Source organism: Gadus morhua, chromosome 16 (genome assembly GCF_902167405.1).
Source record: "Gadus morhua chromosome 16, gadMor3.0, whole genome shotgun sequence".
NCBI classification, from domain to species: domain Eukaryota; kingdom Metazoa; phylum Chordata; class Actinopteri; order Gadiformes; family Gadidae; genus Gadus; species Gadus morhua.
Window position 1 is genome coordinate 25,757,778 of NC_044063.1, and position 23,920 is coordinate 25,781,697.

Genomic DNA, 23,920 nt, shown 5'->3' on the forward strand with positions numbered 1-23,920 from the left:
GAGAGAGAGAGAGAGAGAGAGAGAGAGAGAGAGAGAGAGAGAGAGAGAGAGAGAGAGAGGAAATGCCAGAAGAGCCGTCTTTCATCTCTCTTTAAAAGCTTCACCACTAGGGGGAGTTGTTACCTCATTTAAAAGCCGCATCACGGAGTCTTCTGTTTCGACCATTGCACTGGAGGGTTCTCTATGTGATTATGTGTTTTTGGATGTATGTGCGTGTATGTGAGTTTTTTTATGTTTCATATTCATTTGTTTAGTAAGATATCGTTGCTTTGTCCAAGTTGTTCCCTCTCTTGCTGGGCTGGTGAATCCTGGGTAGCTGGACATCCACCTCCTCCTCGCTGTCGTCTGATTCGGCACTGGTGATGTCATCCTCATCTTCCTCCTCATCGTCATCTTCCTCCTCGTCCTCCTCTTCATCCTCTTCACTCGCCTCCTCTTCCTCGCTGGCCTGGGGCTGTGTAAGGTTCTGTTGGGACATAGTGGGATGTGAGAGAGAGTGGCAGAACTCATTTTCACTCTCACACCTCCCATTATAGTGTTGTGTGAAACTGAATCCATACAAAACTATAGCACATATTGTTTAAAAGTACGACGTGCATAACCACATGCTTTGACTGGCGCTGACACCCGTGTGGGATTAAGTATCTGTCTGGTAATGGATAAAAAAACGTTGAAATTGTCTGTTATTCATGGTAATATTCAGCATCAAACAGCGCGTTTGGAAATGCAAACGGGGGTGGAAAAGGTAGAAGCAACTGTGCCCAGTCTTGTTATAATAACTTGTAACACTTGGTTCATATTGAAGGATAAAATTATTCACCCTTAAATTTTGCTCACTTCTCCACAGGTCAACTCATTGTCTGCTAAATGTTCCTTTTTTCTTTTTCCACAACAAAATAATAATTCCCTTCCACTCACCCGCCCAGTCTGTAGTAATCGGACCAGTGTTATAAGTGAAGTCAAAAAAGGACGTGGTAGCCTTTTCGTAGCTTGGGTTTTTCTGTTTTTACCATTTTGTGGCACTGTGACAGCTTTGATTCTTGGAAACTCAACTCTCTGTCGCTCCATATTACACACCACATTAGTGTCACACTTAGTCATTCCACAGCCAATTCCGGAGATTGCTCCACTCCTCTGCTTCTTCTGTGTCAATGTCACCTCAGTGTTACGCTAACTTCACCTGATAAATGACTGGAAACTAGCATAGGTATGAACTCTATGTATGTTAGCAGGTTTGTGATCATCCTTTGAAACAATATTCTAAGAAGGATTCTTCTGAGGAGTAAATCGGTCCTAGCAACAGACTCGTTGCCTCCTCCTCCTCCTCCTCCGCCATCTCTTCCTCGTCCTCGTCCTCCTCCACCCCTCCGCCTCCTACCCCCCTCCTCCACCTCCTCCTCCTGCTCCTTCCCCTCCTTCTTCTTCTCCGCCTTCACCTCCTCCTGTTCCTCCCCCTCCTCCTCCCCCCCTCCTCCTCCTCCTCTGCCTCCTCCTCCTCCACCTCCCCCCCCCACCTTTCTGCCTCCACCTCCTCCTCCCCCTCCTTCTCCTCCCCCCCCCCCCTCCCCCCTCCTCCTCCTCCTCCCCACTCACCTCCATGGGGTTGACAGTGATGGAGAGGGCTGAGTCATCCCAGGCCACGTCTGCCTCCTTAGTGGTCTCAACCAGCTTGGCTTCCTGCTGGTGTGTGAGGTGGATGCGGTAGATGCCCAGCACCACCACCACCACCAGGGCGGCGATGCACATCACGATCACCACTGTGGCGGCACTCGGCACTCCTGTTCGATAACATGGGAATCTGAGATGCAGTGCTTTATAATGAAACCCATCCCAGCTGAAATGGAATAATGCATGTTCCATTGGGGCTTTGCTCCATGTTGCTTTGCTACTGTAAAATTGAAATGTCTGGTAAAATATATCTTGATGTTGAATATGTAAACAGACACATCCATGACATACATGAATTGAGACATAAAGATATTTTCAGTGGAATTCTGGGAGCTGTAACTGTCATCCTATGCTCTCTCACACACACACACACACACACACACACACACACACACACACACACACACACACACACACACACACACACACACACACACACACACACACACACACACACACACACACACACTGGGGAGGGAAGAGAGGGGGGATGGGGGGGTGAGTCGTTCTCTTGATCTCAAATGTGTATTTTTTTATACTCGGATCACTCAACTCCAAAATAGCTAGGCGTCTGAACAAGGCCCGTTACTCTGTGTGTGTGTATGTGTGTGTGTGTGTGTGTGTGTGTGTGTGTGTGTGTGTGTGTGTGTGTGTGTGTGTGGGTTTGTTTGGGTTTTTCTGTGCACCAACTTTGGACACTTATAGAGGAGCCTTTAATTGATCATTTGATTCACAAAACAACACCCAATCCATGGCCTTTGATCTTCTTCACAGAGACGAAGTGCGCTGCGTGTTTCCACTCCCAAACCCCCTTAAAAGCACACACACCCTCAGTCACTTTTGTTGTTGTTGTACTTGTCTGGCTTCTCCTTGTTATCATTGTACTCTGTACTTGACATACCCCTATACCGTGCAGCACACTACAGCCTGCCATACAACATCGAGGTATCTCATCAGCCATGACGCACAAGCAGGCTACGTCACGAGGACACAAAGTCGGTGACTGCCAGGCCTGTGAAAGTGAACACCTAAGCTAACTCTGTCGTTTGAAATTAGTATTAGCGGTTCTACTATTGGCAAAAATAAAGATTATGAGGAAATCATACAAATATGTTCCGTAATGCCAATTAGTGTTTCATTGAGTGATTAGTTGCTCATAAGAGTGTTCCCTTAAATCGAGCATCTCCTGAAATAGCCATGCACGTTTGCTGATAAGCTTTGACAGATCCGGGTGCAACTTTTAGTTGGTGACTAAACATATCAAACATGCACATCAAATATGTTTTGTAGTGCAACTTTGCTATTCTTCAGGTATTAGTAAGTTAGATAAACTCACAAATAACTACTTACTGACATGCCCTCAGCTATTTCTTCACGCAATGTTCTTGCTTTTTCAGGGACATTTGATAAATTTGCACCTTTTTCATATGTTTTCCATGACTGCAAAACAACTTTTTTAAATCCAAGTTTTCAAGGACGTGTAGGAACCCTGCCTTAAGTAAAAGTCATTGCTGGACGCCAGCACTGTCATGGTTTGACCAGTGAGTTGGCGTCTATATCTCAGATGTTTTCCAAGTAAAACATGTTTTTATAGTGCTTTCAGAAGTGCCAGTTAAAATGTTCTGATTGGGCGGTACAGAGCAGTCTTTCACCTGTCACACTGACTGGAGAAGATTTCAGACAATTTCAGACCCCGATGAGTTTCCACTTTGTCTTCCAGAAGTGTGCCTCCATCTGTCCTCCTCCTCACCTCCCCTTCCCCACTCTCTGCCTCTTTGCCCTCGGAGTAGCAAACAGCAGCACAATTCTCCGAGACTCCATGAGGAACCCATTAGAGACGCATCAATAATTAAGACCCATGTGATCTAGGTCAGAAACCACTCTCCTCATCCTCCCACCTCCCACACCTGCTCTTTGGATAGTCCCTGAATCCCCTGGGTCTAATGGGACTCCCACCACTACCAGGCGGGAGCTCTGCTTCCAAGGATGCGGTTATGGACAGCTTGCGAACGCCAGTTTGAATTTAACTACATGGTAAGGGTTCAAAAAATATCAGTCCCTTGGAATGAACTAGAGTTCATCTTCTAGTTCAGTTTGTTCCTCTTCACTTTTGCTGTGCAGGAGAACTGACAAACCCACAGTGGGTTCGGGTTTGGAGTTGAATTGAATCATGTTTTTTATTGTGTAGATCTTTCTGTATCAAAGGGGCCTTGCATGCATACGTGGAAAATACATTTAAGATGTTGTTGTTTAATTGCAAAAGCTTTGTGCCCTAGGTCTTGGGAACAGTGCGGTTTACTATCCCAAATCCCTCAGAGAACTCCCTATCAAAAGGGATGTCTGCTCTGCCTGCTCTTATTTCATCTGTTCAGAGTAGAGGAACAGGCGCGGGATAATGGAGGCATGTAAAGCGCCAAGCCTTCAATTTGTCTTCACTTGTTTGAGCGCTTGTTTGAAGTGCACCTCCTGCCCTCCAGGGGTCAGCAATAAAGGATTGCCGCTTTGATTCAATTTCAGCGGAAAAGCAATGGGATTCATTTATAATGTTTATCTTTATTTGATTGGATCTTTATTTCAAAGTGAGATGTACTATTGGGCTTGATTTGACAGAGGCTTTGGAAAGTTGGCACCTGTTTAAAGCCTTGTTTGCTGTCTGCTCTTACCTGAGCTGTGGCCGGGGTACAGGCTGTGTTGTAGGGAAGACGGTCGATGCACCATCTGCATGTACTGCGGTGGAGCCACCATGTAGTTGACGTGCTCGCCGGCCTCTGAGTCATGGAGCACGCCGATCTGGAGTGGATTGAGTCAGCAAACAGAAATGACGGAATTAGGTATGGTTGAATTGTGCTCTGGTCCGAATTTCCGCCGACTCTGGAGATGGGCTCGGCTCCACTCAGACTGACCTCCAGTTTGAACTCGTTGCTGGTGTAGCGTCCGTTCAGCTCGGAGCAGGTGAGGCGGAAGCGGCGCTGGGTGAGTGTGGCCGGAAGCCAGTGGTGGTAGCGCACCTGTCGGATGACGTGCTCGTAGTTTGACATGGAGTCCACGCCTGTTGTGGGGGGGGGGGGGGGGGGGGGGGGGGCGCAGGGAGGGTTGGTTACGTGGGTGGGCGGTAACCATGGTTACCCTACAAGATAAAACACTGGAGGCATCTCTATAGTTACCGTTTGCGTTCATATGACAATGGCGTCAAGGACTCTAGCGCTGCTCTCACCTCAAATAATGCAATTATATAAATGAAGGACGTGGCAGGAGTGAACCAGGACGCAGATAACGTTGTGCCTTTAATAAACGTGACATTGCGGTGTGAGTTTGTTTACCTCCCCAGGAGAATACTTTGATGAATCGATGCGTCTACTGAATTCAAGGCTTTAAGGGTCGTTTTGTTTAATGCGTACAATCGTTGCGTTGGCTAGCTGCTTTGTATGACTTACGTCAACAACTAAAAATAAAAGGTGCTATGCAAAGTGTTGCTTTTGTTATTTCATGTGGGAATGGGCGGCTGCCTGGACTCTGGGTTTAGTATTGCCTTTTTACCAAGATACCGAGGTATGCAACTCAGGTTCTGGGGAAGAAAGGCAGGAAAGCCATTGACGTCGTTGGTCCAGGATTTGCCTTCTCCAGTGGTCCAATTTGTATTTTTGTCTGGAGGATATGGAGTTGTTGTTGCAGACTGCTCATGTATTAGAGAACAACCTTGTGTGACGGTTCCACTTCATTACCTCGTGTTCATATTCAGCACAAATTCAACAATCCATGCAGAAACAAAGAAAAATTAATTTTCTTATTTAAAGAGCATCTAATCACCTCTTAAATAAAAGCGTTTTTGATCGCAATGTGAGCGAGAATAACGCAATACCAAAAACCAAACGCCGTTGGATATTCAAATCCTATCCCCCATTGTTTTTCTCTGCCATAACATCCTATTTCAACTGAATAAGTGCCTCATGTCAGAAGTAAGAACCGCCTCAAATGCCTGCGAGCAAAATGTATTGAAAGAAGTATGTTAGACGTGAACCTCTGTTACCACTACCTACTGTCACACCATCAGCAAACCCCAGCTCGGTATCCATGGTAATGGAGAGCGGGAACGAAAAGTCAAGTACACTTCACTATAAAATGTTTCCATATCCTATTGGGAATATTGACATCAACCTTTGACTGTATCTCAAATCTTACAAATTTGCTATTGGGTCAGATTAGTACCTAGGAGGTAGTGGAGTGGCCACTAGCCTACCATATATGGACATGCCGGAGGTGGAATTGGTGGCGTCCAGGTGCATGCCCAGCAGACTGCTGCGGTCCAGCTGAAGAGACTCCGCCTCCGGCCTCAGCTCCTCCCCCAGCACCAGGATGTCACAGTAGTCCAGGTTGTGGATGATCTCCTCCAGGACTCCTCCAGCATATGCTGCACACGAGCACACGCACACACACAAACGCACATGCAAGCAAGACAGAGGAATGAGTATAGCATTCACGTTACACAACATTATCTGTACAAACCTACAGCAGATAACTGTTGGCGTTTTTTGTTCAAATTGAATCATGACTACAGTCCAAATAGTCAGTTGTCAGTAATAGTCTATAATTTACGTAATTGACTAGTATCAATTGGTAATCAATAGTCAATAGGATGGGATAAGTATTCATTTACTATAGTACATTCTAGGCTATACTGTCTTGTTCTTTTATTGGGCAGTGGTAAATGAGGTAGGTATTGGTATCCAAGAGATTGGATAGGAGGTATTGGAACTGAGATAGGAATGATGAAATAGAGTATTATAGTATTATATTAGATGAAGCTGAGGAAGCGTTTTTGGATGGTTATAAAAAGCTTTGGCTGTGCAATGATCTGGAAGCTATCATTATGAAAAAAAATAAGACCCACTCCAAAAGATTTAACTAAGAAACATGGCTGTTCCCAACTTCTGTGAACACCAATTATTCTCTGGTTCCCCAACGCAGCAACGCTGCCGTCAGCTGCGGCGATAACGAGTCCCTCCAGACAGCTGTCGCCGTGGCAGCAGCAGGTGGGCTAACGGATGCTCAACACTTTGCTAAGCGGGAGCCAACGTTTGCCTTGCCGACAACCCGCCGAACCGGCGACACATAGCGACATATCCTGGTTGGTATCCCCCCCATACCCCCCACCCCCCCCCCCCCCCCCACCCCCACACACACACACACACACACACACACACACACACAAACACACACACACATTGCTGCCACTTCCCCCCCCCCTCCCCTTCAGAATCAACCTTGAAGACCTAACAACCTCGTCATTGAGATACAAGGAACAAGTTACAGACAAACAGACACACAGACAGAGAGTAATAGGAAGGACAAACCATGGCAAAAAATCGTGGCGAGTGGGAGCGAGTTACAGAAGAGGGAAGAGAGGGATGAAATACAGAGACAGGGCGAGAGACAAATGGAGAGAAAGAGGGAGAGAGAGAGAGATTGAAAACCCCAATGGTAACTGACACCGGGGATCGCAGAGGGCTCCACGGCAACAGGGGAGTTTTCAGAGATGAGGGTGGAGGTGTGTGTGTTTGTGTGTCTGTGTGTGTGTGTGTGTGTGTGTGTGTGTGTGTGTGTGTGTGCGTGTGTGTACGTGTGTGTGTGCGTGTGTGTGTGTGTTTGTGTGTGTAAGCATCAAACAGGAATGAAAAAAGACAAAGGCAACCAGCGAGATGAAGAGAAATGATGGACGAGTGGGAGTTAAAGCAAGGACATATTGACCAATCAGAGCCTTGGAGGTTTCCTACATGAAAGAACAAGGAACGAAAAGAGCGAGATGAGCAGTGAACGTCTGAGAGACATCGTGGAGAGGAGCAGGGGAAACTCAGACAAGTAGACTGTATTTGAAGACCTAAAATAAAATAGGGGGCTGGCAAAGACTCGGGTGGGTGGTGGTGGAGGTTAGCAGGAAAAGAAAAAAGATGAGGGACAAAAAGAGAGACAGGGGGTAGAGAGAGAGGAATGAGGGGGGAGAAAGAGAGGGGAGGGGAGAATGAGAGAGGGGAGGAGAGAGAGAGTGAGGAGGGGAGAATGAGAGACTGAGGAAGGGGACAGCAAGAGAGGAAGGGAGAGAGCAAGAGATTAGGGGAAAATGAGAGAGGGGGGAGAGAGTAAGAGGAGGGAGAATGAGAGAGGGAAGAGGGGGGAGAGATAGAGGATGGGAGAGTAGGCCGTATCAAAAGACAAAGTGCTGAGGGGGGGGGGGGGGGCGAGGGATGATTAACTGGGTCCAATGGAAACTTATTGCGTTGGGCTGTAGTGTAGATACGTGATTCATCTGGAACCCTCTAAGCCTTGGAGACTGGAATGAACGAGATCTGCTCATTATAAAGACCTTGTTGCAGCTTCCGCCTCCTCCCACACACACACACACACACACACACACACACACACACACACACACACACACACACACACACACACACACACACACACACACACACACACACACACACACACACACAAATGCACACACGCAAACACACACACAAACGCTCTTCCTCTCTTTTTGTCCTTGCCTCTCTTTATTTTCTCACTCTCCCTTTGGCTTTATAATAATCCCCCCCACCATACACACACACACACACACACACGCTCTCCATCTGAACTAGCAACACAAACCATAGCCACTATTCTCTCCTCTCGTGGTGTTGTGAGAGTGAGGCATCCTGGGTAATCAACTCATCTGGTTGTGCAGAGGATAGACGCACACCCATGTCAATGTTGCCGACATAATGGAGAGGTACTGGCTTGTAAACATATATAAGTAAACAGGTTTGTAGCGTTTTATTCCGATAAAAAGCAGTATAATAACATCATACTGTTTATCCAGAAAGATTGAATTCGTTTTTACATTTCCAGTACGCCAGTGACTCTGACCAATCCCTTAAACAGGACAGAGACGTCCTTACGGCGCCTGTACCGTGAGCACGCTCAGAGTTGAAATGTATGGCGAGGCAGTTTATAATAGCGCTGAGGACTTCAGCCCACACAGGGGGAATCGCGGCAGTAAATATAAGCCATAAACTGTGGAGAGACCTTGAGGATGTCCCAGGTGAGGTGTGTGAAGCAGCCGACACGACACGCGCTTAGCAGCGGAATTCAGATGACCCAAGACGATAAGAACACAAGCGATACACCTGACACAAAACAAAAGCCCAGCCTCGGATGGGAGCTCATCACACCCCGCAGTTGATTCACCATCCGTCAAGCCACTCGCTGAAATATTTAGCATCCGCACACTCTCAAGGGTTTGTTTGGCTTGGGTATTTTCTTCCCTCCGTCTCCGACGGGGTGACGGGTGGCGCGTGCATTGGCGATGGGACATCATGAATCAGTGAACACGTTATCATTATGGAACGGCCCACTCGAATATTCAGTGAGCTTAGCATCTGCGAGGAGGCATCATCTCTGCATTGGGTGATACCGAGGGGTAGAATAGCATTAGGAGAACGCAACCGGTGTGGAGAGAGCGAGGGAAACAACGTGCCTGACAAAAGTCAGAAGTAATGAATATAGAAGGGGCCGTGTGGCTGCCACAATGGGGGAAGAGAGCAGAAGGGAAGGTTTACTTTGAGTTCCTCGCAAATTTGCATTTTGATCATTTGATCATTTGATCATCTGGCGTTTTTTCTTTATTTGTTTTTTTTGCAAAGACTGAAAAGACTTCGTGCCATTTACTTTGAGTTGAGGAGATAGTGGAGTAAACAGGACTTTGGCGGCGTTAAACAAACTGTGAAAGACAGTCAGAGAAAGTATTCAATAGTTAGTCAACCCGAAAATCACTTTGTTCTGATTGAAAACCGTTCTGTATGGGTCTCGAATAGTGTTTATGTGTTTTCTTTAGACTCCAAATATATACCGTTGCCACACAGGGGACGTGTTGGGCAAAGTACGAAGGCTCTGGCTCTCCTTTTGACTCTATGTTTATCAAGACTGGTACTTTTCTAAGGGCCGTGCTCCCTTGCCTAAAGCAAGCGTCACCTCACTTGTTCCCCTCGCCTTTTAAAAGATCAACTGGGTGGAAGTTCGGCCGCGCTCGCCCCGAGATACAGAGAACGAGAGAGAGAAAGAACGAAAGATGCTAAAAAAAGCAAAAGCCCCTGTTTCCACAGACGCTTCGCCAACCGGCCCTTTTAACACAGAGGTGACGTAGGTGACCCCCACCCGCCCGCCGACACATCTCGAGTACAGGACACCGCATTGGACGACCCATCACACGTACCTCCGGCGTAGCGGGCGGCGCTGTCGGTGCGCGTGACAGTGCTGGCGATGTGGAGGTCCTGGAACAGGTCCAGGCCGGAGGAGCCGCTCAGGTCGACGGCCGGCCGCCTCAGCTGCTCCACCCCGGCGATGGTGATGCGCGGCTCGCTGGGCTGCAGCACCATCACCACCGCGTCGATGTCCGGGATGCTGAGGCAGGTGTCCTCCCCGAAGCACCTGGAGGTCGGGACACAGGTCAGAGGTCACGGGAGGATGGGATTTTTTGTTGCTCAAGGGCCAACGGTGTTCAGATCATTCAGGCAATCCTTTTTGGAGGATTGTATCCCTACACCATATCCCGCCCTTCTAAAGGACCCCCTCCCCCCTCCCCCCCAAGGCATCGAACACACAGAGCGCTTTCAATACAGAGAGAGTATAAACTGGGAACCCAGCGTCTCGCTCACTGCCTTTGCAGTTGCTGAGAGCCTCGCTTGTTCTTTCTGCTGTCAGGGGCTTGTGTCTCTGGCGAGAGGCCCCTAGACGCGGGTTATAAAATCTAAAAATAATCATCATTGTAGGCTTAGAGGTAAATGTTTTATGGGGGCTTTAAAACAGAGAAAGACACGGCGCGCTGCTCTGCTTTTGTCTAGGCTCCAACCCAGCAGCCAATGCAGTGTACCTCTTGTTTTACAGCCTGCTAATGGTTAGATGTGATCGGCAACTAAGATGTGAACACAGTTTGGCACCAAGAGGTGGCTGGGAGCCACATTACAATACACAAGGGATGGAAATAACGTTGGAAAAAATTAGCATTTATAATTGCGCATATCCAATCCACATCACTTATTTACTGCCGAAATGCAGTTTCTTAAAATAAATCCTCCTACCTGTTCCTGGAAACCACATGCATTCCACTAAAAGTACATGACCGTCTCTGGTTTAGAGCTTCTCCAATGGATTAGGATTTGGTTTTGGCTTGTTTTGCTATTTAAAAAAGCCAAGTGATGCAACTTTTGTTTTTACTTGCCGTTTTTATTTGTCAGGTATTTGGTGGGAGATTGTCAGAAACAAGAACTTCACATCCCCAGATGAGACTCCCCCGATGCCACTGTTTGAGTCTACTCTTCCTACACAAATGAAGACAAACCAACGCATACCTAAATGATATATGTATCCACCTATTCCAAGTGAACCCCTACTCTTTTCTCCCTAAGATTTGGAAACACAATCCTCTCTTTAAAACCACTAACAGAAACATGGGTCTGGGGTGGGGGTGAGAGAGAGACAGTGAAGGGTTCAGAGCTGTTTTGTGTGACACTTGTTAGCTCTGGCCGGTGGATGCGAGCCAGAGTATTTAAGGACCAAAACCAACACACACTCAGCGCATGGAGCAGCTAATGAAGGGATCAGGCCAACACCTGGCCGTCAGTCATTAGCCCGTGGAATTGACTCGTTAACCCAGAAATCCCCTTACATGAAACATGGGAAGCAACACGCACACACACACACAAACACACACACACACACACACACACACACACACACACACACACACACACACACACACACACACACACACACACACACACACACACACACACACTCATACCCACACACAAACACACACAAACATACACAGAGTGATGACATGTGATGATGTTCTGTTCTGTTTTGTGATTTAAACTAGTGTCGGGGAACTGTGTTGTGGAATCATCAATCTATCGCATGCATCTCTTGTATTTGAATGTTTTGAACCTTGTTAAGCACATTGTGACAATTACTATGGAAATAAATTTGACTTACTCACAGATCAAAACATTGATGAATAAACATTCATGCATGGTTGCGTGCAATAATGCACAACCTAATCAGGCACGAGGATCAGATAGATTTGGAATAATCCCAGGGGAAGTTGTTTCCGACACAAAACACTAAAGGCGAGATAGAAAAATTAACACACACAAATACTCAATAGATGATAGCAAAAGAGAGAGTGATGAACAGCGATGGGGAGTCATGAGGTAAAGAATAATATGAGGCGTAGAACAGCTGAAGGGAAGAAACCCATCAGATTAACGGAGCGCCTTGGAGGGAGCCACGGAGCGGTGGCAGAGGGAGAGCTCCATGTTTTTACATTCCACCCTGGGTCCTTTGCGATGGCGCCGGCGCATCTGTCAATGGAATGTGCACACCCACCTCCCAGGGCAGGAGGTAATGACATGCAGCCATGCCACCGCACTGCGACTGCCGCGCCCGGCCGGTAATCAGCCACCTAGCCGGATTACGGCGCTCGACACTTTACTTTTGCCTTCACCCCGCTGTCCTAAGCGCGGTCACTCTGATCCGAGAGGTCCCTTTCACATTCTCTCTCTCTCTCTCTCTCTCTCTCTCTCTCTCTCTCTCTCTCTCTCTCTCTCTCTCTCTCTCTCCCTCCCCCTTTCACGCTCCTTCTCTCTCTCCCCATACTCACTCCTGACATAGTTTCAGATGGATCAACTTTCAAAATGGGGGGCATGGCAGTTTAAAGGCGTCTGAAGCATACATGGCCACTTCTCTTGTCATCGTATCAGCGTGACGTCTTGTCAGCTAGATGTCAGACGTCGCCTCCCTCCCCTTCCCCCCGCAGACTCTATCAGATCCCTCAAAAGACTCCGCCTGCATAAGGTGGCCTATTTTAGGAGAAGCTATGTCTCAAGAGAATCATCGCCTTTGTTTTTTGAACACAGCGGGTATTTCAAGTGTTGATATTAACCGTAATGTTATCGTAGTATAAGCAATATTTAGCAAATTAAATTTGTATCGAATATTAAATTGAATTTAAATTCACTCACAGGCAATTAACGGGCACCCTTAAATATATTTATGATTTGACTCGAGACTTTGGTTGACCACGGTTGACCACAGGCAAGCACGCAGTTTGGCTGAGCTCATGCATCAGTAGTGTGAATGTGTCTGCGTGTGTGTGTGTGTGTGTGTGTGTGTGTGTGTGTGTGTGTGTGTGTGTGTGTGTGTGTGTGTGCGCGTGTGTGCACGCGCGCGCGTGTGTGTTACTGCTCTCCAGGCAGACTCCAGGTTATGGTTGTGAGTCACAGACGGATTTACTTGTGCAGGCTAAACCCCCTACGATGTTCCTCTAGCAGTGGAACACACACAAACACACACACACACACACACACACACGCACACACACACAAAGAAACACACACACACACACATGCGCACACACTCACTCCGCCCTGGCTCATGTCCAACTTAATTATAAAGATAGATGGGAAGACGTTTAGGGGAAGCCTAAAAGGGCCCTTAGCAGAGATTATGGCCGGTCGCTTTTATTTTCCCGATGCCGGCAGTAATTGCGGATATTAGGCGTCAGCAACGAGTGTGTCTTAATTGTGTTATCCAATAATTAATTAGCGACTCTGTGTCGTCAGTGATAGCGACCCTCGTGGTACATAGGAGTTATTTCCCCGTCTATACCGGCGGACGGGGCAGAGCCGGAGGTCAGGGGAGTGCCACTGATATAACCGGGGCTAATCGCTCTCCGGGACTCTGCTGGACGGCGTTCTAAACCAAAAAACAGGGAGGCTAAAGCGTCCACTTTATCAGTGGTTCAGGAGGGCCTCTGGACGGGCACCTGGGCTACAACCAGAACAGCCTCACTGGGCCTAGGAGAACACACACACACACACACACACACACACACACACACACACACACACACACACACACACACACACACACACACACACACACACACACACACACACACACACACACAGGCACGTACACACTCATGGGTACACAATCTACAGAAGAGGCACAACAGGGAGCACACACATACCTGCACATACCACATACCCGTTCATGTCCTTGATAATACTAATTTAATTCACTTCAATACCTCCTTCGAAACAAGATAAGAACAATCCATTTGCATTGGAATGCTTCTGCCGTTTTGAACAGGTAAAATACAAAATGTATTAGCAAAGACTAGTGCTGGGCTGCTGGTACACTGCTACCAAACTCAGCTCTGCTTTAGAAGCATAATGCAACAATAATGACATGCTGTGTTCAACAGCAAGGAGATAGCAAAGGGGGTGCAGGCCTAACAGCTTGCCATAATCCCTTTTATGGTTCAGGTTTGCTGGACACATGTCTATAAGCGAAGATACTTTGTGACAACAACACTAAGCGAGGACATACATTAAGCCATGGTTTGCGTCATGTGTGCCTTGATAACTGGTGAGCCTCTAGCTAAAGGGAGCCTGCTCATCTTCTGCAAACACAGACACACACACACACACACACACACACACACACACACACACACACACACACACACACACACACACACACACACACACACTAGCATGCACACATACACACACACACACACACATTTGAACACACAAACACACACAGTTGCGCACACACACACACACAGTTGCACACACACACACACACACACACACACACACACAGTTGCGCGCATACACACAAACACTCACACAGTTACATACACACACAGACACACACACACATACAGTGTCATACACACACAATGGCACACACACAAACACACAGTTGCACACACAAACAGTCACATACACACACACACAGTGGCACACACACAGACACACACAGTTGCAAACACACACACACATACACACACCGATGTTCCATCCCGACAAGTCAGTGGCGGTTGTGTTGCCCGCGGCTGCGCAGCGGGCCCAGCAGGGGGCGGGGAGAGGACCCCCTGGGCTCTGCTGCAGGGGGCCTACACATACTTAAAACAATCATCCATATTAATGGAGCCGCCGAGGGAGGCAGTTCTACAATACAAGCTCCTCACATCGCCCCTCTCTCATTCCCTCTGTCGCTGTGGCCCTCGCACGCCCACTTGCTCGCTGTCTCTCTCTCTCTCTCTCTCTCTCTCTCTCTCTCTCTTTTTGGTCCTCTGGCGGGTTCCAGACAGAATTATGAATACGCAACGTGAAAATGTGTAACTGGCATCAGGTGGCCAGAGGGAGTAGCAGAAATGGCGGATTAAAGGGGAATGAGGGGAAGAAAGAGACTTAACAGCAAAGGAAAGAAGGGGAGGGGACGGTTATTATTTCAACACGATTATAGTATGAACCAGAGGCATAGGGCCTGGTGTGTGCTGCGGCCCTGGGCCCATCGAGCACTGCTCAGCCGTGACCTCACGCGTCTACTGCACCAAACCCCCCCCACGGTGAGTTGTGTTGATCTCCTTCATGTTCCCTCAACCGTCGGGACTCATTTCACTAAACACTATTAGTGTTGCTCAGTAAACTCCTGGTGGCCGACTGGTGTATGAAGATCAAAGAAAAAGTAAAACCACACATTAATTGGAAAAGTCCAAAGCGCTGGATGGATTGCAATTAGCGCCGATAACGTCTGTGTTGGCAGGCGCCCTGCGTTAAAGTCACGCGTGGAGACCCAATCGTCGACACGTTGACTCCTCGGGGGGCGTTCAAGGTCGACGGAGAGATGTTTTTCCATCTCGAACACCAGTGCTTGTTTTCATGAAGCACTCTCAGAGTCACTTGAGCCCCACACACACACGGGGGCTGACGGGTGGTGCAGGGTTCTGTGGGGTGCTGTGGGGTGCTGCGGTGTACGTACTGGACGGTGGTGGAGATGTGCACCCGCCGGATGCCTGGCGTGGGGAACTGGCGGGAGTTGATGTAGGAGACCTTCACCACGGCGGCGTTGATGTTCTCCAGGTCCTCCCCCTCCATCACCAGGATGGACTGGGCCGGGTTGAAGTGGAACTAATGGAGGGGGAGAGAGAGAGAGAGAGAGAGAGAGAGAGAGACAGAGACAGAGAGAGAGAGAGAGAGAGAGAGAGAGAGAGAGAGAGAGAGAGAGAGAGAGAGAGAGAGAGAGAGAGAGAGAGAGAGAAAGAGAGAGAGAGAGAGAGAGAGAGAGAGAGAGAGAGACACAGAGAGAGAGAGAGACAGAGACAGAGACAGAGACAGAGAGAGAGAGAGAGAGAGAGCGAGAGAGAGAGAGAGAGAGAGAGAGAGAGAGAGAGAGAGAGAGAGAGAGAGAGAGAGAGAGAGAGAGAGAGAATGCCAGAGGGAGAGAGGGAGAGGGGGAGAGAGGGAAGGAGGTTAATGTTAGTGTTGGTTTTGCATGGCAATCAAGCTCTTTTGAATTTAATTGAGGGATGGATCGAGGGAGCAAGCGAGAGAGTGAGAGAAAGAAAAGGATTTATTTAATTTGTTACATTTGATTCCCGCATTTGTTATGTTTTCATATTCCTCATGTTGTTTTCCATCGCCGCTGGCATTACCGCTGATCATTAAGACTATTCATTTTTCGCCTTGGCAATCCAAACCAACTCAGATTTGCATGTTGTCATGCCAAAGTAACTTAAAATTGAAATTGAAATTGAGAGAATGTGGCATGGGAGAGAAAGTGCGGCGGTGGCGCGGAGACTCAATCATGGCGGCTCGCTCGCCCAAGCCTTGGAGACGCCGCCAATAATGCAGTCTCCTAAAACCTGCGTGGCATGTAATTGCTTTTATGATAAACTGACAAACACGCCAATGGCGGGAGGATAAGCTGGGAGGCTGGAGTACACATGCGAGACCGACACTGGGGAGAGAAAATGAACAGAGAGCAACTATGAACTCTCTCGTGCGGCTTCTCCCTCTTTCAACCCAAAACATTTCCTGTTTTTTCCTCTGATGAAGGCCTTCCATCCGAGGCCCGGGGTTCTGGCAGTTTTGGGGGAGGGGGAGGTGGGGAAAAAGCATTTTACTGGGGTGATCTGTCAGTGTCTTTGGAGCCTGGAGAGGTTCAGCGTATGAGCGGGGTTAGTATCAGTACACGTCCGCTCTGCCCCGGCCCTTTCGTACCTTCACTTTGATTTGGTGGAGAGCGCTTCCTCTCTCTCCCTCTCCCTCCCTCCACTCTCCCTCGCTCTCTTCTTACCTTTGCTTTGATTGAGTCTCGCTTCCTCTCTGTATCTCCCTCCCCCCCTTCACTCCCCCTTGTTCTCTTTGCACCTTTGCTTTGATTGAGTCTCTCTCTCTCCTTCTCCCTCTCTTTATCCCCCTACCCCGCTCCCTCCTTCACTTGCTCTCTTTATGTCACTCTTCCCTATCCACCTCTCTCACCCTGGCATCACTCTGCTTTTTTTAATAAAATGGGACCCGAGGAGTTGTCATTGCAGCAATAGACAATAAGAACACTGCGGGAAGGGAAGAGGGAATGGGGGAGAGAGGGGGAGAGAGGGAGCGAGAGGGAGAGAGAGAGCGAGAGAGAGCAGAGAGAATCCCTCCCATCCATCTTCTCTGTCCTCCATCTTTCCGGATATAAGGAGATGGATTAGTTGAGCCGGTGGAAGAGGAATGAAGAGAGAAAGGAGAAGGAGAAGAGGAGCAAAGAGTCTGGAAGAGGCTGATTGGTGATTCAGTTTAAGATGGATTCCAAGTTACAGCATCCATCCTCTCTGTCATCTGGGATACCCATCAAGGTTCACGTCTCAGTGTGTGTGCGTGCATGTATGAACCTGTTTCTGTGCGTGTGTGTGTGTGTGTGTGTGTGTGTGTGTGTGTGTGTGTGTGTGTGTGTGTGTGTGTGTGTGTGTGTACCTTAATGTTCTTATCCAGGCTCTCCAGGGAGTTGATGTCCAGGCCCTCCTTGCAGGCCTGCAGGCAGGAGATGACCTTCTGGCTCTCGATCTTGCCGGGTCGGATGGTCAGACCCGACAGGCTGCCCCGGAAATACTGTGTGAACCGTGGCTTGGCGACCTCGCCACCTGCACGAGGGCACACGCCCATACACACAAACACACGTACACACACGCACACACACGCACACACACACACGCACACACACACACACACAGACGCATACACACACACACGCACACACAAATTCACACACACAAAATGGGAAAAGGGTATATATCAGCAAGGGCCATGCAGGTAACAATATATGCCTTTAATGTTCATGTGAAACCTAATGGTACATAGTTATTTTCGGAATTCTCTCATTAACGTTATCTAAGGATATCTAGACACATTAAGCATTGTGATAATTTCATTGACCAACTTACTACTTATTGGTGTCCAACAGGTTTATTAAACGGTTTCTTGTTTTCAATGAGCCACCGTACCAAGCTGAAGCCTTTTAGTAATGCTCTGGTTTAGGGCAGCGTACGTTTGTAATTGGTTGATTGTATTGAAATAATAACCAAACTGTAGCTCTACAGAGAGGAGCGCTGCTTCCCAACCGTCTCCTTGGCGTGAACAGGTAGAGGCCTACCCGGGCCACATACTCAGCAGTGGCAAACAAACTGATTTCATACAGTCTCTCAACGAAAATGCAGGACTTAGAGGTTTTTGACCACTTATTTATGTTGACTACCGTTTCCAAACTTGGACAAAATACATACGTAAGCATAATATATAAGCTTCTCTTCCATCCAGCGCCATTGCAGCAGATTTATTTCACCAGAAAATATTAAGCGGGATTGTGAAATCCTGACACAGATCCGGCAACAGAGTTCACATTCAGTTTATCAGGTGAGGACGTCAGAGCCCCGTTCTGGTGTATCCGATCACAGAAGTCTCATTGAAATGAGAAACGGGTTAACGTTAGATTCTGTGGCGACAAAGGATTCCTGAGCCTTCAAGTTAATTTGTCCTAGATTTGTCATCATTCTGGCTGGTTCATTTTATGATATTAACTACCAAAAAGTAGCTTTTGAGCTTCTAATGCAAGCTGTTTGTATAAGTGTATGGTAACACTATCACCATGAAATTTCGTTTTTTGTAGTTGCAATGAAACGGACAGTAGACACTTCTTAAATACTTTGACTGAAGCATTTCTCCAGAATGGGGCGGGTAAGAGATCATAATGTTTCCTTCATCAATTTGTGCAGATATGTTTGCAGCGCAACCCACTCCACAACACTTGCAAAAAGAGAGCTATCCAGCACCACTAGCACACTTAGTGTCAGGCGGTACAGAAACAGTGTGAGTACAGAGTGCTCTCTGACTGAGTCCTACTCGCTGCCTTCCCCTGTTGTGGCGGTTATCAACTGAAGGTTGCTTCAGTTTAACACTGACTTCAGGACCAGGGACAGCGCTCCACACTGGACCAAACACTACTGATTGATTCAGCCCACCTGGTGAAGCCTCACTGCTAAGCCCAAAGCCCTCAAAGCCTTGTCGGGACAGATCTCAAATAATGTTTTTCACGTCCAAATTAGACCTCAGTCCTTCAGGAAGCAACAAAGTAATTAAAAACAGCCTTGCCACATTGCCCCTGGTGTGCTTTGCTCTGCTAACACAACATTATGCTATTTATTTTTGGATCACGCTGCAAACATGGAGCAAAATTGGGCTTTAGGAGACTTGGGTGAAATAAGGAATGGATTACGGACGCGTTGAAATGCAAGACTGTACAAACACACAATGGGCCCTATTTTAACAGTCTGAAACGCAAGTGAGAAGCGCAAAAAGGAAGTGGCTTTGTGGGCGGGGCTCAGCCGTTGTTGCTATTATACCGGCGGATAAATGACTCTTGCGCCCGACGCAAATCCAAAAAGGGTTGCCCTGAAGTAGCCTAATTACCCGTAGGTGTGGGTTGGGCGTCATGTGCAATAAACCAATGAGGGTGCCGTCTCCCATCCCCTTGAAGAGACATCAGCGCATTTGAACCTGACGAATTGATATTTTGACAACGCGTTTACAGTCTCCGATGAGACAGATGCATGACCACATGAATTTCAAACTTCAAATGGCTCAGTTTATGGCCAAATAATATGCCCTAATTCACACAAATGGAATAGCGTATAACTCCGAAATACTGAGTCGTCAGTAAATTGCGGCAAAGAAAACTTAACAGACATAAGATATGAGGTCCTACTACAATGTTCATTCATGCAGCCCCTATGGAAAAAATGTTGCCTGTTCCGACCTGCCATGGTACGTCAAAATAGCAACACCAACTGCAGTTGCGCAACTACTTTATCGATCTGCAAGATAGCACCATGTATCATTTGCGCCGGAACACGCATCTGATTTTCGCCAACACGCCTCTCGGGGCGCAAGTTTAGTGGCGAAGGTTTGCTGCGGGGGGAAATCGGCTTTGCGCAGGGTGCAAACTAGCAAAGATACATGCGTCAGTGTAGAAAGTCAATTGCGATGGATGCAAGATAGGGCCCATTATGTTTCATCGTCATAAATCAAACATCACCCCTGGTCATTGAGTCGCCACACCAGCTGACCCGACCAAACACCCTGTATCAGGAACACAACCATGAGCCCCTGTGTTGACTGGCATGAGCAAACGAAAACCATCCAACACCGGCCTTGTTATGATTTAATCCTTTTAATTGCTGCTCTGATCGTTTCTGCTGACGGGAATGTGTTGACGGTGACGTGGACGGGCGAGGAGAGATGTTAAAAGGCAGATCATCAAATAATAACTGAGTACATGGTGCCACGCGAAAGCCTTTCCTTGTGATCAGCCAACAAAGGCGTGTGACAGAGGACGGACGGGGCGAGAGCAGGAATATCGCAGCGTCGTTAGTTTAGTGTTTTGGCAGAGCCATTTGCGTGTTTGTTAGCATGCATGGCCAGGCGCTGGCCCTGGCCGTCTGGAAGGGCTGAATGCCAGAATGTGTGATAGAGTGGGAGTGTGGAGAGGGATGTACAGAGAGAGAGAGAGAGAGAGGGAGTGCGTGCTGGTGGTTCTTTGTGTGTATTTTTCATTGTACTGTTTGAATGTGTTTGCTCTCGAGAGGAAAGCACAACAGCCCCAGAGGTCAGAGATTAAAAACAGGTTAGCGCTGTAAAAAAAAGAAAGGGGGACAAGGAAACGAAAAAACACAGCCCTACACAGCCAACACTTATTGTCAGAGGAGAACGAAGGGAGGTGGAGGGTAAAGTCCTCTATTAGAAAACAGACAGAGCGGACATTTACAGCCCTGCACCTTGGTACAATTCGCCTCCCTTTGGCTGTTTTTGGGTAAAATAGGTCCTGTGTATGGAGTTTAAACTGACAGCTCATAAGTGGTCTCTTCGGCAGATGTTTTTTGAGTTGTGAGTTCTCTGCCCTCTACCCTTCTCTCACTTTGCTTTCAACTTTCTCCCTCCGCCACTGTCAATTCCATCATTACGCACTATCTTAACCTAATCCAATTCTTTCCATCGACCATACCAGGGGTCAGCCACCTTTTCAACATGCAGTGCCATTTTGACATTTTTTCGTTAATGAGTGTGCCAACAATATATAAAAAATTAAGCTGAATTATGACACAGCGACCAAAAACATTTCCAGAAGACCTGGAATGGTACTATTTCCATATAGTCCACAATCATGCATCGACATTTTAAATGTTTTTTTGGTTGTTATGTTTGCAACATGGGCTTACAAATTATAATTTCATGTGTCCCATCTTCAAAACATCATTTTCAGAAACTCATTCAAAAACATATTTGCAATGTAAGAAATGTAAAAGACGAGAATATATGAGAATGTTGGAACCATCCACATCAATATCTTTAGGACATGTACACATGTAAGTGTACCAATGATTATGATGCCCCATGTCAGTGGTGGCTAGCGTGCCTGGGGTTGCAGACCCCTGGCCCATACCTTTGCTTCTAAGGAGAGCTAGTGGGCCATGCTGCTACCGAGACAATGAAACTAGCCGATGTGTGGTCCCAGATATAAAAACAGCTCTAAAATCAGTTTACCACTTTCACAAAAAAAGAAGCGAGGCTGGCCGGCTAGCTTGGGCTAGCTAGAGCCCGGCGCTGTGAAAAGGCAATCTGCTGAAGCTAATGGCTTGTGTTAAGATATCAGGATCGACTTAACAACCTTACTGGGGCTAATCCCTCCCGGCCACACCCAGTAGAAAAGAAGGACTAGTCTCTGAACTCCCCCATTTCTGTTAGGGGCCCTTTTAATCCTCCTAAGGGCTCTGGCACTCAATAAAAGAGATAGGAGGAGGTAGATGGTGGGTGGTGGTGTGGGGGTGTTGGTGGTGGTGGTGGTGTGGGTAATCGTTACGGCGGATGAAAGGGGGCTAGGAATGACCCTCTCCTGCCCCTTTAGAAAAATATATATCTTGACTCTTTATCTCAGGCTAAGCATCATTAAGCAGCCTACTTCTCCCATTTGGGCTATCAAAGTACCCTTAAGCTCTGCAGTGTGAAAGAGAACCCATTTGATCTCCAGTCCACATACAGTTGCAGCACCAGAGACATATTTATTTCTGCAAGGAGACCGCTTCATTGAGCCGCGATGCATCCATTGAGGGTCAGAGAAGGACGAGGCACTGCAACAACACATTCTCCTTTGTGGCATTCTTACCTTCCTACCTGAATGGCCTCGTGCACAGACTAATGAATTGATAATCCTCCCTGTCTAGCACAGGCACGAGGGACTCATGGAGGATGGATGGTAGAGCAAAGCATAGGTAAACAATTTCTGCAATGTATGCTTTCCTCTGTCTGTATCACCGCCATTCAAACATGTCATATCGTACCTTGCCAGCAGGCTCCAACGGTCAGCTGCACATCGATCTGGGAGGGATGGATGGGCCAATCATCCGTCACCAGATAGGGGTCGTAGGTCACACCATCAACGTACAGGGTCACCACAGGAAACTCAACGTTGATGACGTAGTAGTGCCACTCCTTGTCGCAGATCTGAAAAATGGCGCGAGAGAGGGACAAGAGTTAAAGGAGCATTCAATGATATTCAACCACTAGAGGACAGAGAAGTAATCTACTAACGCATTGAAAGAAATGCTCAAGTGTATTTATGTTGTTTCCACTATAACTCTTCTATTATCACGATGGCAGTCAGTATTATCTTTAAACCTTCAAAGGATTGAAGACAGGTTGACAGGCGGGTTTGAACTAGAATCGGCTAAGGGAGAAAGTAGAACAAGCATCAAGATCTTCATAACGCAATCAAAAACAGCATAAGCTGTTGAATCACACGTCTGTAAATAGAACAGCATACCACCCTTGTTGGTGATGCTAACAAAATTTTTGCAAATGTAATGAAATAAAGACAAGAATAGCTGCGGTCATCAATATATTTTCTTGTATAACGGGTGGACGTTGTCGATTTGTCACTCAGCACGATTGGATATCGATGTGAACAGCATGGGGGGTTAATCAGCATGCTTCTGGCTTTATGTGATGGTGGTGATGTTGGTATTGTGGAGTCGATTTTGGAGGATTAAAGATGGAGAAGGAGCCTAAACCAATGCCCAAAAGGCAACACACACCGAGAGAGTGTGTGAGATGGCATGGCCTGGCGTGAGGGGATGGAAGGATGACCCCTTTAATGGTGCATTGATACCCTTCTGTTGTCGTGGAGGAGATTTGTGAAACTGAACTACACCTCGAATCCAGGCATTGGAGCTGACCTTTGAATGATTGTGTTTCATTGCTTTCCATATCATCCCCCGACCCATACACACACGCTGCGTGTGTGAGTGTGTGTATGGGTAGGGGGGATGAAGGGGAGGGTGAAGTCGTTTCCTATGCCTTTGTGTGTCCGTGTGTGTATGTGCTTGTCACACGCACACAGACGCTAACGCCTCATGCCCACTGCACCGTCAGTCAAAGGACGTGGGAAGGCGTGGCTGACGGATGGGGGAGTAGTCTTTGCAGAGGCATCCGTCAGCCAATCAAATCGCTTCCCGCTAACAACTACAAAGCTGGGTTCTTCCCGCTTCTTCCTGCTTGTTCCGTTGTCATTGCAAGATGACCCGCTTTCCCGCTTTCCAGTATCGTCAGAGCCCGAGTCGCGTCACAGTGCTTAAATTTGCATACGCGATCTGATTGGATGACGGATCCGTCGCTGCCGAAAAAGTGGAAAAGTTTTCAACTTTTTGACGGAGCCGAAGGCTCCAACGGAACGAACGGATCCACAATGCATTGCGCGTCCGTTGCCATTCAAAGTCAATGGGGATCAGTCAACGGACGGAGGTAGTGGGCACGAGGTGTAGCGCTACATG

The 23,920-nt window shown here is 47.6% G+C and overlaps 1 protein-coding gene across 1 annotated transcript in view; it reads right to left on the minus strand.

Annotated features, from left to right (window-relative positions):
* Positions 1-23,920, minus strand: part of LOC115561537 (calsyntenin-2) — a 227,159-nt gene continuing 203,239 nt past the window's right edge. The window contains exons 9-17 of the mRNA XM_030381674.1: positions 22,433-22,595; positions 17,520-17,686; positions 15,541-15,689; positions 9,917-10,131; positions 5,906-6,076; positions 4,572-4,717; positions 4,332-4,458; positions 1,594-1,778; positions 1-466 (exon numbers count right to left, since the gene is read on the minus strand). Of these exons, the coding sequence (XP_030237534.1) occupies positions 251-466; positions 1,594-1,778; positions 4,332-4,458; positions 4,572-4,717; positions 5,906-6,076; positions 9,917-10,131; positions 15,541-15,689; positions 17,520-17,686; positions 22,433-22,595 (1,539 nt within the window). The 3' untranslated portion in view covers positions 1-250. The remainder of the gene's footprint in view (positions 467-1,593; positions 1,779-4,331; positions 4,459-4,571; positions 4,718-5,905; positions 6,077-9,916; positions 10,132-15,540; positions 15,690-17,519; positions 17,687-22,432; positions 22,596-23,920) is intronic.